This window comes from Rhipicephalus microplus, chromosome 5 (genome assembly GCF_043290135.1).
Source record: "Rhipicephalus microplus isolate Deutch F79 chromosome 5, USDA_Rmic, whole genome shotgun sequence".
Classification (NCBI taxonomy): Eukaryota; Metazoa; Arthropoda; class Arachnida; order Ixodida; family Ixodidae; genus Rhipicephalus; species Rhipicephalus microplus.
The window spans coordinates 221,821,771-221,838,593 of NC_134704.1; the positions used below are offsets into that span (position 1 = coordinate 221,821,771).

Here is a 16,823-nt window from a genome sequence, read left to right on the forward strand (position 1 = left end):
GTTTCAGAAAAACCACCTTTACTGGCAATGCAAAGTATTCTCCTAGATCTCCTAACTGCTGTTAAATTTCTCTTGGAAACATTTTAAGATTCTAAATAATGGCATTGTGATGACATCTTAACATGGAGTTATCAAGTCGTGTGAGCACAAAATGAGTGCCAGCTTTAACACACAGGTTGCACATCTTTTAACTGCTGGTTACCTTTGCATGGCAGTGGCCACTGTTGCTGAAGCATAAAACAATTCGTTTTGTTAAGCACGAGCATCACTTCAGAAAGCAGTAGGAAGAAATGCATTCTTAGTATTCCTTACGTTCATTGCATATCTCACAGCTTGAAGAAAGTAGGTGGTAAATATGATGTTCACGTGGTTTTTACGGCTGCCAATAAACTAGGTAAGATACTGCCACCCTCCTTTCTGAAGTTTTGTCATTGCCCCTTTACACGTGTTAGTGATGCCTTGCGCAAACCGCACCGACGGGATAAGAACTACCGACATAATCTTAGAACCTTCTCACGTCATTACACACGCAACACAAATAGCACAGGTTCTTCTGGAACTTACGTGGCTAGCGCTGGAATATTCGGCGGCATATGTATAAATGCCGATGCACCTCACCACTTGTCAGTTTATCGTTTATGAACGAGTGACGATCTGTGCACTCATCCTTGCTTGCTGTGCCTTCCTTGCTGTAATTTGAGTTTATGTTTTGTGGCCGCAAGTTAGACCAAATCGACAGTTTACCTTGAAGACACCGACTGCTCTCTTCGTCAACGTCATGACCCTGTGGCAATAAGTGCTGCTGTACAATGAAAAAAAAATGAGCGGGTGCACTGACAGTAAAACACACCAGCAAACTTACTGATTGCTTTACATGTGTGATGTATGGAATTTCGTTTAGCTTCGGCGACTTCTACATAGGTCAAACAGGGTTGCTCTGTTAATCAAACGTTAGTGGGACATGAGACATCTCTAGTTGGAGGCTCACCTTCTAATCAGTCCTTTATTGTTGAGTGTAAGTGCATGCCAAAAGTAAATGAATGCATGATTTTGTATTGCCACACTTTTAAAGGGACCCTTCAACACTTTTTCAAGTAGCCATAGAATGGATTCAGTAAAGGAGCTTATTTCCTCATGAATTGATTGCCAAAAAATTTTTAGAATCCATTCAGTACGAGTAAAGATATACAAAGATCTGTCTCATGCTGCAATTGCATTCTTTCTTCTCTCGTCCTGGAAAAAAGCACTGGTAGCTAAGCAGGGAGGGATGGCATGAGGGAAGAAAGTACGTCATGTGCGCCTTTTGACCTTGAGCACTTTTTCTCTCTTTTTTTTCTTTAAACGTGGCTTTTCAGTGCAATCGCTCGCGGGTGCACTGACACACAGTGGCCTCACGCTGTGGGCCCACTAAATCCCGAGCACGCCCTAATCATATCAGGTGATGACGTAATATCTGGGCTTATGATGCTAAGATTTTTTAGTGTGTAGCATCATTTGATGTGAGAAGAGAAAGCAGCTTCCAGCTGACTTTGAGGACTTATTGTGGATTCCAGGCCACGAGCTGCACTATTACATTTTGCTCGCATGTTCTCGTGAGCCTCGACTACCAATCAGCAGCATTTTCTGACCACATTCAAAAAGTGCTGCAGGGCCCCTTGTAGTGTACACATATCCTGAAGGTGTACGGCCGCTTTCACTGTTGCCTCGTGTGACTAAAGCGCTGCACACGTGCATTCGGACAGCCAAGGCACCGAGCGCAGGGTGGCTAGTACACAGTGCTGTTCTCAAAGAAGTCGCAACACCTTATTGCCTGCAGGAACACCGAAAATACAGTACAACACTCGCTGCAAATGGAGGCGGGAAAACCAACGTAGCTTATCCACGCCACGGGTGAAAGTACAACACAAAGGGTGCCGCGAGCATGGCTCCGTGGGCAAAAGGGTTCACAGTGACGCGCGGCTGAGGGAAACAAGCCCTCGTGACTATGCTGCGTGCTCTCACGATCTTTGACCACAAGGTCCGATAGCTCGAGGGAGGGCAAACTTCACTCACATTCGCTCTGAAAGGCACAGCTTGGCATAGTAAGACAACCACTAACACACCACACCGCTTTTCGGCGTACCGTTGGCGAGTTCGAGCGAGCTCCAAAAAGAAAGGGAGCGGATGGACGGGAAAGAAAATGCGTGCTCATCCTTCATTGTCCCTTGAAAGTTTCTGACTGACTCCCAATCACAGGTAGGAGGCGTGCACGCGAGACGTCTTGGAAGATATTGTTACGTGAAGGAGACTGACTCAGAGGGGTAGTCACCGATGTATTTACAGACGGTTAGGCGAGCAGCGCCAGCCACACAGATTAGCTCGTGCCAGTCTATCTGCTTCGTCTTCTTCAGCTCCATGCACTGGCACGTAGCATGACCCCCGGCGGCGGAGGCACCGTCCCGGTGCTTTAAAGGTCGTTATCTGACGCATTATTGTAGGGCTTGATCCGCGAGACGTGTACGATATCACTGGGCCGCATAGTAGATGATGATGGGCAGATGGGGCTGATCTCGTAGGTGACAGGTGTTACTTGGCGCAATATACGATAGGGCCCCGTGTAATGAGACAGAAATTTTTCGGATAGGCCCAGCCGACGATGAGGGGACCAGAGTAAAACGAGGGTACCGGGAGCGAAATGTACGTCTCTATGTTCCGCATCGTACCGACGGCATTGGTTGGTTTGCGACGCCATCAGCCGAGCGCGAGCGAGCTGACGGGCATGATCGGCTCGCGCAATCGCGTCGCGGGCATACTCGCTGGTGGACGAGGTGTGAGCTGAGATGACTGTGTCCAGTGGTAAAGTCGGCTCTCTTCCGTACAATAAGTAGAACGGCGAAAAGCCCGCTGTGTCGTGACGGGATGAATTATACGCGAAAGTTGCGTAGGGTAAGGCAAGGTCCCAGTCTCGGTGGTCGGGCGACACGTACATAGCGAGCATATTTGTTAAAGTGCGGTTAAATCGTTCCGTAAGGCCGTTTGTTTGAGGGTGGTAAGCGGTTGTCAGTGTGTGTTGCGTCGAACAAGAACGCAGAATGTCGGCGATGACTTGGGATAAAAATGTACGGCCACGGTCTGTGAGAAGCTGTCTCGGCGCACCGTGAATCAATATAACGTCCCGTAACAAGAAGTCAGCGACGTCGGTTGCACAGCTGGTCGGTAGAGCTCGCGTAATAGCGTAGCGTGTAGCGTAGTCTGTGATAACGGCTATCCATTTGTTTCCCAATGTTGATGTGGGAAAAGGACCAAGCAGGTCTAACCCAACACGGTAAAATGGTTCCGCGGGTATGTCAATTGGTTGAAGATGGCCAGCGGGTAGCAGCGATGGTGTCTTACGACGTTGGCATAGGTCACATGTGGCGACGTATCGGCGTACCGAACGAGCAAGGCCTGGCCAGAAAAAACGGCACCGGACGCGCTCGTACGTGCGGGATACGCCAAGGTGTCCAGCCGTGGGAGCGTCGTGAAGTTCGGTGAGAACACAGCGGCGCAAATGCTTAGGCACAACAATGAGAAGGTCGGGCCCGTCTAGTCGGAAATTGCGACGGTATAGCACACCCTTTTGAATGACAAAGTAGCGGACGGAAGCATCATTTGTGGAGGATTCGATACGGCTGATAATGTCAAGCAGCTCTGGATCACGCTTCTGTTCTTCCCCAATATTAAGGAAGTCAGACACTGACAAGATAGAGTTCTCCGTGGGCTCGTCAGTGTCCTCAGGATCGTCGACAGGGTACCGGGAGAGGCAATCGGCATCACGGTGTAGGTGGCCAGATTTGTAGACCACCGAATAGGAAAACTCTTGCAGGCGCAAAGCCCAGCGACCAAGGCGGCCTGATGGATCTTTCAGAGAGTTCAGCCAGCAGAGTGCGTGGTGGTCGGTAACTACCGAAAATGGGCGTCCGTATAGATAAGGTCGAAATTTCGCTACCGCCCATACAAGAGCCAAGCACTCACGCTCTGTTATCGAATAGTTACGTTCAGGGGCGGATAGGAGGCGGCTGGCATATGCAATAACGCAATCATGGCCATGTTGTTTCTGAGCCAGCACTGCACCAATGCCATGCCCACTTGCATCTGTACGGATTTCCGTAGGGGCAGCAGGGTTGAAGTGTGCCAGAATCGGAGGGGTAGTGAGAAGAGCGACGAGAGTCGAGAACGCAGAAGCCTCTTCGGAGCCCCATGAAAACGGGACTTCTTTCTTGAGGAGCTGCGTAAGCGGCCTCGCTATGTGCGCAAAATTTTTCACGAAGCGTCGGAAGTAGGAGCATAGTCCGATAAAGCTGCGTACATCCTTCGCAGATCGTGGTACAGGAAAGTTTTTGACGGCGCTGATTTTTGCCGGGTCTGGTTGTACACCGTTGGCGTCTACTAAATGGCCAAGCACTGTGATTTGATGGCGTCCAAAGTGACATTTGGACGAGTTGAGCTGCAGGCCAGCGCGACGGAAGATTCCCAGGATGGCTGAGAGGCGCTCTATGTGAGTTTCAAACGTTGGTGAAAAGACGATGACGTCGTCCAAGTAGCACAAACATGTGGACCATTTGAATCCTCTGAGCAGGGAGTCCATCATTCGTTCGAAGGTGGCTGGAGCGTTACAAAGGCCGAAGGGCATGACCTTGAACTGATATAGGCCATCGGGGGTGATGAATGCCGTCTTTTCACGGTTCATTTCATCTACCTCTATCTGCCAGTAGCCGGAACAAAGGTCTATGGAGGAAAAATAGTGGGACCCATAGAGGCAATCAAGCGCATCATCTATTCGTGGCAGAGGGTAGACGTCTTTTTTGGTAATTTTGTTTAGGTGTCGATAATCCACACAGAAACGCCATGCACCGTCTTTCTTGCGGACTAGCACTACAGGAGAAGCCCAAGGACTGCAAGATGGCTCAATGATGTCCTTGGCGAGCATTTTGTCGACCTCACTTTGGATGATGTGACGCTCGGCCGCCGACACCCGATATGGGCGCCTATGAATAGGATGCTCATTACCAGTGTTTATGCGGTGGCTCATACCGGTAGCTTTCCCCAACGGACGGCCGCTGATGTCAAATACGTCGATGTAGGACAGCAGAACCCGGTGGAGCTCATCAGTCTGCTGCGGTGTTAAGTTGGAAGCGATCATCGAAGTAATAGCGCTGTCGGAGCAAGTGGCAGACTGATGTTGAGCGTGGGGTTCAGAAGGGGCGGCCATCGCGAAAACATCTACCGCATTGTCTTCTAAGGTGCAGAGCAACGCTAAAGACATCCCTTGCGGCAAAACTTGAGGTGTCAAGCTAAAGTTGACAACTGGGAGGCACGTAGAATTTCCTGCGACGGACAGAATGGTGTGCGGTAATGTAATGCCACGGCTTATGAGAACATCGGTGATAGGGGTCAGAACATAGTCACCGTCGGGAACTGGTGGTATTGAGACGAGCTCTATGTAGGTCAGTGTCTGTGGAGGGAGGCGCGCGTGTCCCGTTGTGCAGAGGCGACTCGGCCGTTGTGTAAGAGGTTCTGTTGCGGGCAAGTGTAGACGGAGCGTACTGGTCGAACAGTCTATGAGGGCAGAATGCGCGGATAGGAAGTCGAGGCCTAAGATTACGTCGTGGGGGCATTTATCAAGGACGGTGAAGAGAACAACTGTGTGTCGATCCGCAATGCTCACACGAGCGGAGCACATTCCAACGATCGATGCTATGCCACCATCCGCAACACGGACGAACTGGGTGGTCGCAGGTGTGAGAACCTTCTTGAGCTTGCGGCGAAAATCACTCGTCATCACGGAAAGTTGGGCGCCGGTGTCGACAAGAGCAGTGACATGTAGGCCGTCTACTTGTACGTCTATGAGGTTCCGTTTTGTCGGTATCGTCAAAAGAGGATTTTCGGTCAGTCCGAGCGATGCAGCGCCACCTCCGGGGGCTGCAACGCTTAGTTTTCCGTCGGAGAACCTCGTGGGAAGGCGGGGGAAGATGGTCGGCGGGGCTGTGGAGAACGAGACTGGCGACGTTGGGGGGATGGAGAGCGGGAGTAGCGGCGTTCAGAAGCAGGTTCCTGGGCAAAATGGTCGCGGTTGGTCTCATGGCGATAGGCAGGACGTGCATATAAGGGACGAGAGGACGGTTGTGCAGGAGGACCCCAGCGACTTCTGCAATGGCGAGAAATGTGCCCGATTCTGTGACACGAGAAGCATATCGGCTTGTCATCGTGTGTTCGCCATGCGGACGGATTACGGAACGTTGAGGGAGAGCCGGTCGGGAAGGGACGTGCAGGCGTGTATCGGGGCTGGTAGTCGGTGCGGGTAGGCGGTGAGATAGAGTGAATTCCCAAGCTGGCGATTTCCTGCCGGACGACTGCTTGAATGAGAGGCAACGTAATTGGCGGAGAGGGGTCATGGGACGTTGTTCCCACCTTAGCTGGAGCAGCCGCTTCAAGCTCCCGCCTGACGATTCACGTCAAGTTGTCACAGTTGTCTGGTGGATGATATGTGTCGAGACATGAGGACGTCGCAGTGGTGTTCGGGAGGCGCTGGAACTGATGGGAGATGCGTCTGCTTTTAGCTTGTTGGAACCGGCGGCATTCTTGAATGATGGCATCAACAGACGACACATTGTTGAATACCAACAAGTTGAACGCATCGTCGGCGATACCCTTTAGGATATGGGCAACTTTTTCAGGTTCAGACATATTTTCGTCAGCTTGGCGGCATAGTGAAAGGACAGCCTGAATATAACCGATGTAGGGCTCCGTGGAAGATTGTGCGCGAGTCGACAACTCATTTTTCGCAGCTTCACGACGACCAGAGATGTTGCCAAAAAGCTCACGGATCTTTGCCTTGAAGCTGTCCCAGCTTGTTATGTCATGCTCGTGGTTATCAAACCAAACACGAGGTGTTCCGTCGAGATAAAAGATGACGTTTGCCAGCATAAGAGTGGGATCCCACCTGTAAGTGGCGCTGACGCGTTCGTAGAGGCGTAGCCACTGGTCGACGTCGGAACCCTCGCTGCCCGAGAACACGCCGGGGTCTTTGAGCGCGGGAAGCGTCACGAATGTTGTTGCGGGCGCTGGGTTGACAGGTCGGGCAGAAGGGGGAGCGACCGGAGAGGATGTAGCCGAGTCTTGGGTGGTCATGTTGTAAGCCGCGAGTGAGCATCCGCTTCGGAGTTCCGTGGCGAGGACGGGGATCGCACAACTCCACCAAATATGTTACGTGAAGGAGACTGACTCAGAGGGGTAGTCACCGATGTATTTACAGACGGTTAGGCGAGCAGCGCCAGCCACACAGATTAGCTCGTGCCAGTCTATCTGCTTCGTCTTCTTCAGCTCCATGCACTGGCACGTAGCAATATAAACGCAGCACCACAATACATGTACGATCCGGTACCGGGCGAAAGTGGTCAACATCACTCCCGCTCTTCCATTACAGACGGTCTGGGGAGGAGGGGATAGTCGTGTTAGGACATCAGAATGGCAGAAATAGGCGAAAAAGCCCGCGAAATGGGGGCGGGTTAGCCTCCATTCCCACACCCTTTAATTGTTGATACTTGGCTTATTGGTGATAGTGGTGGCACATGTGTGAGCTAACCATTGATTAACCAACGTAAAGATGAAGTTAAGTGTCTGAATATTGCATAGGCATGCGCAGAAAAGTTTTTGTGCCTTTTTTCACGAAGTGACTTCAATTAAGGAACAAAATAAGTGCCATGTCGTAGCTGTCTCTGCACATAGGAAACCTCTACAATGCAACACAGAGAATCAGGGAATGGGAATGAAAGATATACGAAGAAGAGTGTAAAAGGCACATAAAGAAAGCATTCAATCTGACCCCCACATGCACGTAATAACACTCGTTCGCAGTCGACCGGTAATACCGCCATGAAAGCCAGGGATGCAGTGATGTACACTATTTGACACGGTCAAAAGGAAGTACAGCGAGATCTTTCAAACTAGTGTAGTAAGTGGTCGACACTCACGACGCGCTGTATCGTACATGAGAAAAGGAGCGCAGAGGCACACGTAGGACACACACTTGTGCCTCCGTGTGGTGTGTGTCCGACCTGTGCCTCTGTGTGTCTTTTTTCACGTCGCGAACGTCAACCATATACAACCAGCTAGCCCTTATGCTAGCTCTTTTCACGTAGTAAGTCCAGTTGGCCCCGTTCACAGCCGCGCTCTGGAAAGCTACTTCAAAGGTGCGATGTTGTCGTCTGAAAAGAGGGCCGAAGCGCATAATCCTTGGAATTCCGAATTCGTCGGCATGGATCTCATGAGATAACACAGGACCGCAGCTAGTGCAGCCAATATGACGTCCTTCGATTGATTAGCCGGATCCATTGTGTACACAGGAGACGGACACGCAGCTATCCCGCTATCGACAGAGGCATCCGTCGGGTCTGTTGTGTGACTGGAGGTGGGATGGTGGCTGACACACAAGTCTGGTTACCACTGGTAAGTGCGTCTCAAAAGGAAACGCCCTTCATGATCGCCCCACTACCGTGCTTGTTAGTGTTCATAAGGGACCTGGCTTGCTCCATAGCTTAGCGGCAGGTCACGGTGCCACCGGATGAGATCTAGATGATCGCGGCCTTGCGCTGGAGCTGTCAGGAAAGGCAGTGTAGCTCTGTTGCAGAATGCTTGCCGCTACAGTTGATGCAGCGTGGCCGTTCAGCTGCACAAGTTACTGACGTGTGCTTGACGCCTCATTGCAGGCACCATTCGTCTCACGAGCAGGTGGCTCTGCATGCTCGCAGCAGCCGTATCTGGAACACTGTTGGGGCCGGGGCTGGCGTGGATGGAGAGGGCGCCTTTGCTTATACAGCAGGATATCTGGGGGGGGCAGTGCTCCCCGCAAAGGTGAGGGAGAGGCAGTTGCTTCTGCGTACACCAGCCACGAGTGACACCAATGAGGCTATGTTGGTGGCTAGGTCCTCGAAGGGTATGGCTGGATTCACTTCGAAGATCATGCTGACACATGTGCTGAGATTAAGTTGTTTAGATCAGACCTTGATCTCGCAGATCATCCCGACCTGGAGCAGGGCGGTTGGATCGGCGGTGGTCCGGGTGTCAACTGCAATCAAGTTGCGTTTGAAGTTCTTGTTCGTGGCAGGGAATCCCGAGAGGAAGGTGGCGATCGCGTCCCTTGACGCAGCCATGAAGTTGGCCTTCTTCCCGACAAGTCGATGGATGATCGTCGTTGCATGGTCACTCGGAATTAAACCGTTAACGACTTGGAGATCTTGATGACCCGACTGAGGGCACATGGAGGTGCTTGGAAGCATGCGGACACCCGGAAAGGGCGCCATTCGCTCAGCGGCCGATGGTGTTAGGAGAGGAGAGATGGTGTTGCTGCAAGGGAGTTGTCCTTTGCAGGAAGCCATGACCGTGGCTTGAAAGGAGGAAGATCCCGTTTTCACCCTCTTTTCGCTTGGAGCCTGGAAGAGGGTGGCAATGTCATGGCTGCCGTTCTCTTGAGGCTGCGGCTTGTTTTTGAGCGCACAGGCTTCCGTGGTTCCTGCTGCTGTTGTTGCATGGACACCAATGTCGATGCAGAGGTTGCCTGGGTGGCTTCTTGTTGCTTTGCCTTCTTGCGACGGTTTCTCTAAGGGAGCGCGAAGCGATGATCAGCGAAAGGACAGGGGTACCGTAAACAAACGTCCTGCCTGCTTGGAATCTCACTCGCCCTGTGCCTTTTAGGGGCGAAGCTCCTTAAGGCGTGGGTCTGTTCATCCTCGGCATATGTATGTAGCCACCTCTAGTTTGTAATAGAATCCGTTCGCTGTTGGCGCGCACTCGGAGTTGCCCGATGAATAAGGCCGCAGAGCGGCGAGCGCGCAAGGCGGCGGCAGCGCAAGCTCGCAGACAAAATCCCGATGTGAGAGCACGCGAGCCAGAAGCGCTCCGTGAAGTTGCGCGCCGCCGCCGCCAAGATCCCAGCGTTCAAGAACGAGAAGCTCAGGCATCACGGCAATGGCGCGAGGACCCTGTCGTACGCAAAGTGGCACGGCTGCGGCGCGAAGAGGATCTCCAAAACGTCAGAGAACGGGAAGTGGCGAGAAAGCGCGCGTATCAGCAGGCAGACCCCAATGCAGTGAGAGCTAGTGAGGCGTCTGCAAAACGCATCAGGCGAGCTCAGCCCCAAGGTGCCGACGCACGGTTTAAGCAAGACTTTCTAGACGTTGCGTTTGAACACAGTTGCAGTGTGTGCGACAGATTGTGGTTCTCAAACAGTCTGGTCACAATATCTTTCATCAAGAACGACCAGGCTCACGCCAATGCCATCGCCATGCTACAGCGCAAGTATATATACACATACAGTGTTTCTCACGTGTTTCTTGATGATGTAGTGGGCGAACTTTCACTGAAGAGTCATGGTTTACCGATGATTTTCCCTCAGGAGCTTCGCCCACTTATCATCATTCACCTCGTGGATATGCTGTGATTTTTTTCAATTTTCTGCCATGTCATCGTGTGCCTTAGCAGATGTTAGTTGGTGTTTGCCGCGTATCTTGTGACCATGTTGCGTGCCCTGTCTATTATACATTAATACCTACCTTCCAGCTCAGCTCCCTTTCATTCTGAAGTGATCTAGTCAGATTCCTCAGTCTTTTCAGATTGTTTGGTGACAAGAGCCTCGTTTTCAAGATTTCTCGAGTGTCTCTTATCCTGCAATGTGAACAATCATAGTGTCTCTTATTCTGCAATGTGAACAATCATATTCGAAGCACAAAAAACCACATAACAGAGAAACAAAAAGACAGGACCATGCGCTACTAGCAACCAAAGTTTAATTGAGAGTGTAGGAAGATGTATGTATATGCACGGTCCAAAAAATAAAAAAACCAAGCAACCACAGAATGAGTGTGCATACGACAGAAAAAAAAATACCATGCACATTTAGGTTATCAGATCAAGTGACCTCAAGATATTCCACATCATGTTTAGGTAGGCCCACCAAGGGAGAGCTGATGCACAAAACACCTGCTTTTGCAATATGGCCTGCTTCAACAATTTTTTAAGTCCTCTGATCTCGTTGGGAGAACAAAATACATGTTTCGTTAAACAAAGGCTGGCACCCACATGTCTGATGATGAGCAGATAAATGCAATAGATTGTCTATCCTCAAAGATGTTTTTTGCTGCTGTCTTCTTCATTTCATTGTGTCATGATTTTTTTTTTTTCGTTTCGAGCTTTCTTCAAATATGAATTTGCTCTAATTGTGTCTGTTGGTAGCGATTTGAACAAGTTCCATTGAACAACCATCCTCCAATCCAAATGTTCGTACCAAGAGGACATTGGTGAACCATGCAATTCTGAACTCTTCACTAAGAGGAACTTTCCTCTGACCAATTGCGTTCTTTGCTGCCATCGACTACAGCCTAACATAACACTGTAAAGCTGATTCAATGAGTGAAGAGGTGATTTCTTTAACATATTATTGTATGCAGTGCACACCACCTTTCTCCTTCGATTTCTGATGTGCCAGGTGTAAAACTCTGTGTTGTCACAGATCTCGGTTTGTGTGTGGCACCTGGAGCAAAAATGGCAAGAGGCTCATCTTGGCGACGGAATCGACTCTCATGGTGAGTACCAGTCTTGCTTAAGCCACATGATGATCACGACAATTATATGTGCATTAATATGTGCATTTCTTCATGCAGTATAATACTTGTGGATTGAATTTATTGGCAAATGGCTACCCTGTGTTATGGGCTCGGTTTTGACAAATTTTGATGGCAGCAGTATACAAACGAAATTTCTGTTGGCCGAGTCTTTGGTGAACACTAAAAACAACTGGTATTTGTCGAACCTAGCATGACGTCCATCACTGGTCAACCCCTCAATGTACATGGGAACCTACCTATTGATTTCACCAGTAAGCTGAAGTTTACTCGTACTTCAACCAATGAAGTTTCACAATTCTTTCGCACTCAGATAATGCTTGTTCATTTAAGCTTTCATCAGTGAGAACATGAGTGCTTGTTGCACATGCATGGATGTATGCTTATGTAGTACTTACCAGCTACTAGGCACAAAGAAATCCAAGTATTTTGTATATTGATATCAAGTGTCACTACAAGGAAAAACAAGGGAAGCGTGGGTAGAGAAGGAAGACGACGTTGCTTCAACGGTGATCGCAGTCTCAGTGCCCATTGAAAACCCCCTTAAGTTACCTCGTCATTCGTAACAGTTTAGTGGAAGGTGCTGGCTAGGACAAACCAAACCACGGGAGCTTCACTACCAGGACTTTGTCAAAGCCGCCGCCTTGTTGGGCTCCCGCCTTCGCCGATCATAATGGCTCAAGACCAGCCATCCAATGCTTCGAGGCCAACTGCGATGGGTTCCATGCCATACTACAGAATGCCACCAAACTTCGGCGGGATCTCAAGAGAAGACGTCGACATATGGCTCAAGAGCTATAAGCGGGTGAGCAGAAGCAATGGCTGTGACTCTAGCGAACAGCTCAATCATGTTGTATTCTCGTTAACTGACACCGCCGTCATGTGGTACGAGAACCACGAGGACATGTTCACAACTTGGGAACGTTTTGTTTCCAAGTTGTGAACATGTTCCCAAGTGCCGAAGTGCTTCGATAATTCTGGCGCAAAGAAGAAACGTGCGGAGCAGACATTGTCTCAGAGGGCACAGCTTCCAGGAGAAACATGTACGACGTACATCGAAGAAATCTTGGAGCTGTGTAAGATCAAGAATGCAAGGATGTCTGGAGAAAACTAGATTGGACACGGAGCGTTAAGTTGGAAGCGATCATCGAAGTAATAGCGCTGTCGGAGCAAGTGGCAGACTGATGTTGAGCGTCGGGGTCAGAAGGGGCGGCCATCGCGAAAACATCTACCGCATTGTCTTCTAAGGTGCAGAGCAACGCCAAAGAGATCCCTTGTGGCAAAACTTGAGGTGTCAAGCTAAAGTTGACAACTGGGAGGCACGTAGAATTTCCTGCGACGGACAGAATGGTGTGCGGTAATCTAATGCCACGGCTTATGAGAACATCGGTGATAGGGGTCAGAACATAGTCACCGTCGGAAACTGGTGGTATTGAGACGAGCTCTATGTAGGTCAGTGTCTGTGGAGGGAGGCGCGTGTGTCCCGTTGTGCAGAGGCGACTCGCCGTTGTGTAAGAGGTTCTGTTGCGGGCAAGTGTAGATGGAGCGAACTGGTCGAACAGTCTATGAGGGCAGAATGCGCGGACAGGAAGTCGAGACCTAAGATTACGTCCTGGGGGCATTTATCAAGGACAGTGAAGAGAACAACTGTGTGTCGATCCGCAATGCTCACACGAGCGGAGCACATTCCAACGATAGATGCTATTCCACCATCCGCAACACGGACGAACTGAGTGGTCGCAGGTGTGAGAACCTTCTTGAGCTTGCGGCGAAAATTACTCGTCATCACGGAAAGTTGGGCGCCGGTGTCGACAAGAGCAGTGACATGTACGCTGTCTACTTGTACGTCTATGAGGTTCCGTTTTGTCGGTATCGTCAAAAAAGGATTTTCGGTCAGTCCGAGCGATGCAGCGCCACCTCCGGGGGCTGCAACGCTTAGTTTTCCGTCGGAGGACCTCGTGGGAAGGCGGGGGAAGATGGTCGGCGGGGCTGTGAAGAACGAGACTGGCGACGCTGGGGGGGATGGAGAGCGGGAGTAGCGGTGTTCAGAAGCAGGTTCCTGGGCAAAATGGTCGCGGCTGGTCTCGTGGCAATGAACAGGACGTGCATAGAAGGGGCGAGAGGACGGTTGTGCAGGAGGACCCCAGCGACTTCTGCAATGGCGAGAAATGTGCCCGATTCTGTGACACGAGAAGCATATCGGCTTGTCATCGTGTGTTTGCCATGCGGACGGATTACGGAATGTTGAGGGAAAGCCGGTCGGGAAGGGACGTGCAGGCGTGTATCGGGGCTGGTAGTCGGTGCGGGGAGGCGGTGAGATAGAGTGAATTCCCAAGCTGGCGATTTTCTGCCGGACGACTGCTTGAATGAGAGGCAACGTAATTGGCGAAGAGGGGTCAGGGGACGTTGGTCCCACCTTAGCTGGAGCAGCCGCTTCAAGCTCCCGCCTGACGATTCGCGTCAAGTTTTCACAGGTGTCTGGTAGATGATATGTGTCGGGACACGAGGACGTCGCAGTGGTGTTCGGGAGGCGCTGGAACTGATGGGAGATGCGTCTGCTTTTAGCTTGTTGGAACCGGCGGCATTCTTGAATGATCGCATCAACAGATGACACATTGTTGAATACCAACAAGTTGAACGACAAGTTGAATGCATCGTCGGCGATACCCTTTAGGATATGGGCAACTTTTTCAGGTTCAGACATATTTTCGTCAGCTTGGCGGCATAGTGAAAGGACAACCTGGATGTAACCGATGTAGGGCTCCGTGGAAGATTGTGTGCGAGTCAACAACTCATTTTTCGCAGCTTCACAATGACCAGAGGTGTTGCCAAAAAGCTCACGAATCTTTGCCTTGAAGCTGTCCCAGCTTGTTATGTCATGCTCGTGGTTATCAAACCAAACACGAGGGGTTCCGTCGAGATAAAAGATGACGTTTGCGAGCATAAGAGTGGGATCCCACCTGTAAGTGGCGCTGACGCGTTCGTAGAGGCGTAGCTACTGGTCGACGTCGGAACCCTCGCTGCCCGAGAACACGCCGGGGTCTTTGAGCGCGGGAAGCGTCACGAAAGTTGTTGCGGGCCCTGGGTTGACAGGCTGGGCAGAAGGGGGAGCGACCGGAGAGGATGTAGCCGAGTCTTGAGTGGTCATGTTGTTAGCCGCGAGGTAGCGTCCGCTTCGGAGTTCCGTGGCGAGGACGGGGATCGCACAACTCCACCAAATATGTTACGGGAGGAGACTGACTCAGAAGGGTAGTCACCGATCACCGATGTATTTACAGCCGGTTAGGCGAGCAGCGCCAGCCACCCAGATTAGCTCGTGCCAGTCTATCTGCTTCGTCTTCTTCAGCTCCCTGCACTGGCATGTAGCAATATTAGGGCTTTGGAGCCGTAACTTGGACTCACAACTTTCCAAAATTTTTGCTATTGGTTCTTAACATGCTAGAGATATCATAGTTATAAAATTCGTCTTTTGCTGTATCGATTTCCCTTCTACATACCTGCGCGTGCTCACGGTAACTCTTTCTGTCGTCCTCAGATACTGTCAATTTCGCTCGCGAGTATAATTGTTTCTTTTTGTTTATGCAGTGTCTTACTTGAGTGCTTTGTTTGGACACAGCTATGGTGACTTTGGGAATATATTTTTCTCTTAGTGAGATTAGTTTATTGTGAATAAGTGTCCAATTTTTGTTTGCATCTCGGTCAATAAAAGAGTTTAAAATATCAGTAGGAAAGGAAGAGAGTTGGCTTGATATCGTGGTAATATTTGCTCGCCCATAGTTCAAGATGGTTCTCTTTGTATCACATGTTTTTTCTATAGCTATTTCAAATTCGAAGTGGAACATTTTGTGATCGCTGACACCTTCTAATACATTAACACACATACTGCTCGGATCAGTAGTGAGCACGAGGTCTATAATCGATTCGCCGCGTGTGGGCACAAAAACCAGTTGGCTTAAGCCAAACCAAAGAAAGCGCATCAAAAAAATTCTCACATTCTCATTTCTTTTCGTGCCATCGAGAGCCATGCATTCCTGCCAGTCCAATTTCGGGGTAATTGAAATCACCCGCCAAAAGAATTGGTGACAATGGGACTCTGCACTCTTTTAATGGACTCGTTTAGGTATTTTGGGAAATCATCTGTTGAATCTGGCGTGCGATAGCAGAACCCAATAGTACAAGTTACAGCTGCAGAGGAGCGGAGCACAACCAGCAAGGTTTTGAGGCACGCGTCAGTTACGATGACACATGTGTTCATACCTTTCCTTTTAGTGATTAGCACTCCACTACCGCGTGATGCTATTCTATCTTTCCTAAATATGGTGAAGTTTTTAGACATAGACAGCTGACTATCTGACAGACCATCAGACAGCCATGGTTCTGTTCCCAGGACGATATCAGCAGAACACGGCTCGAGGAAAGAACAAAAATTGTCTTGTTTATGGAATAGGCTCCCGAAGTTGGACTAAGATTGATAATGGTCCACCTCGGCTTTGTTGTTGGGGTTATAAGACCTTGGTAGAGCACGAACCTGATTGCTCGATGAATCAACACAGTACATGGTCTTGTTTAGAGCAAGCTTATCAAATAGTAGTTTATACCTGTTTTGTTGTTTCTTGTTGTCTTGTGCGAAATCTCTGAGTTTCTTTCTGATTTGCTGCACCCTAGGCCAAAAATCTTTCTCTATCCATACACGCTGATGTAGGTGTTTAAGCTTGAAAGCGTTAGTGAGAATGTTGGTTTTATCTTTGTTGTTCAAGAACTTTACAATGATAAAACGAATGCAATCCCCTTTACGTTTGCCTAACCTATAGGCACCCTCAATTTCACCTGCTGGTGAGCCCAAATTCTTGATTACAAATTCCTTGATGAGCGGTTCAGTGTCTTTCTAGGTTTCCGAAGAAGTCTCAGAAATACCTTTGAAAATCGAATTATTACGGTGAATACGATTGTTAAGACCATCAACAGATGTGTTACACTGCTGCGTTTGTTTGGATTCAATACCGTGTAGCTTATCTTGAGATTTCTTAAGTAGTAGTCCCATATCATCCATTGATTGACGAAGGTTAACCACAATATCTTTTCTTTCTTCAAGGATGGAGAGACGTCGCTTTATTTCAGTGACACTCAACTGAATGTCCTTTACTTTCCTTGTCACATCTTTCTGAAATTTTTCATTCGAGGCTACCA

At 49.7% G+C, this 16,823-nt stretch overlaps 2 protein-coding genes across 8 annotated transcripts in view; one reads left to right on the forward strand and one right to left on the reverse strand.

Annotated features, from left to right (window-relative positions):
* The window catches only part of LOC119173506 (uncharacterized), a 157,198-nt gene that overhangs the window by 126,194 nt on the left and 14,181 nt on the right, over positions 1 to 16,823 (reverse strand). The gene's annotated exons all lie outside the window — the stretch shown is intronic.
* The window catches only part of LOC119173507 (WD repeat and coiled-coil-containing protein), a 299,780-nt gene that overhangs the window by 115,767 nt on the left and 167,190 nt on the right, over positions 1 to 16,823 (forward strand). For both annotated transcript variants that reach the window (XM_037424303.2, XM_075896540.1), the window contains exon 5: positions 11,525 to 11,597. In XM_037424303.2, the coding sequence (XP_037280200.1) occupies positions 11,525 to 11,597 (73 nt within the window). The remainder of the gene's footprint in view (positions 1 to 11,524; positions 11,598 to 16,823) is intronic.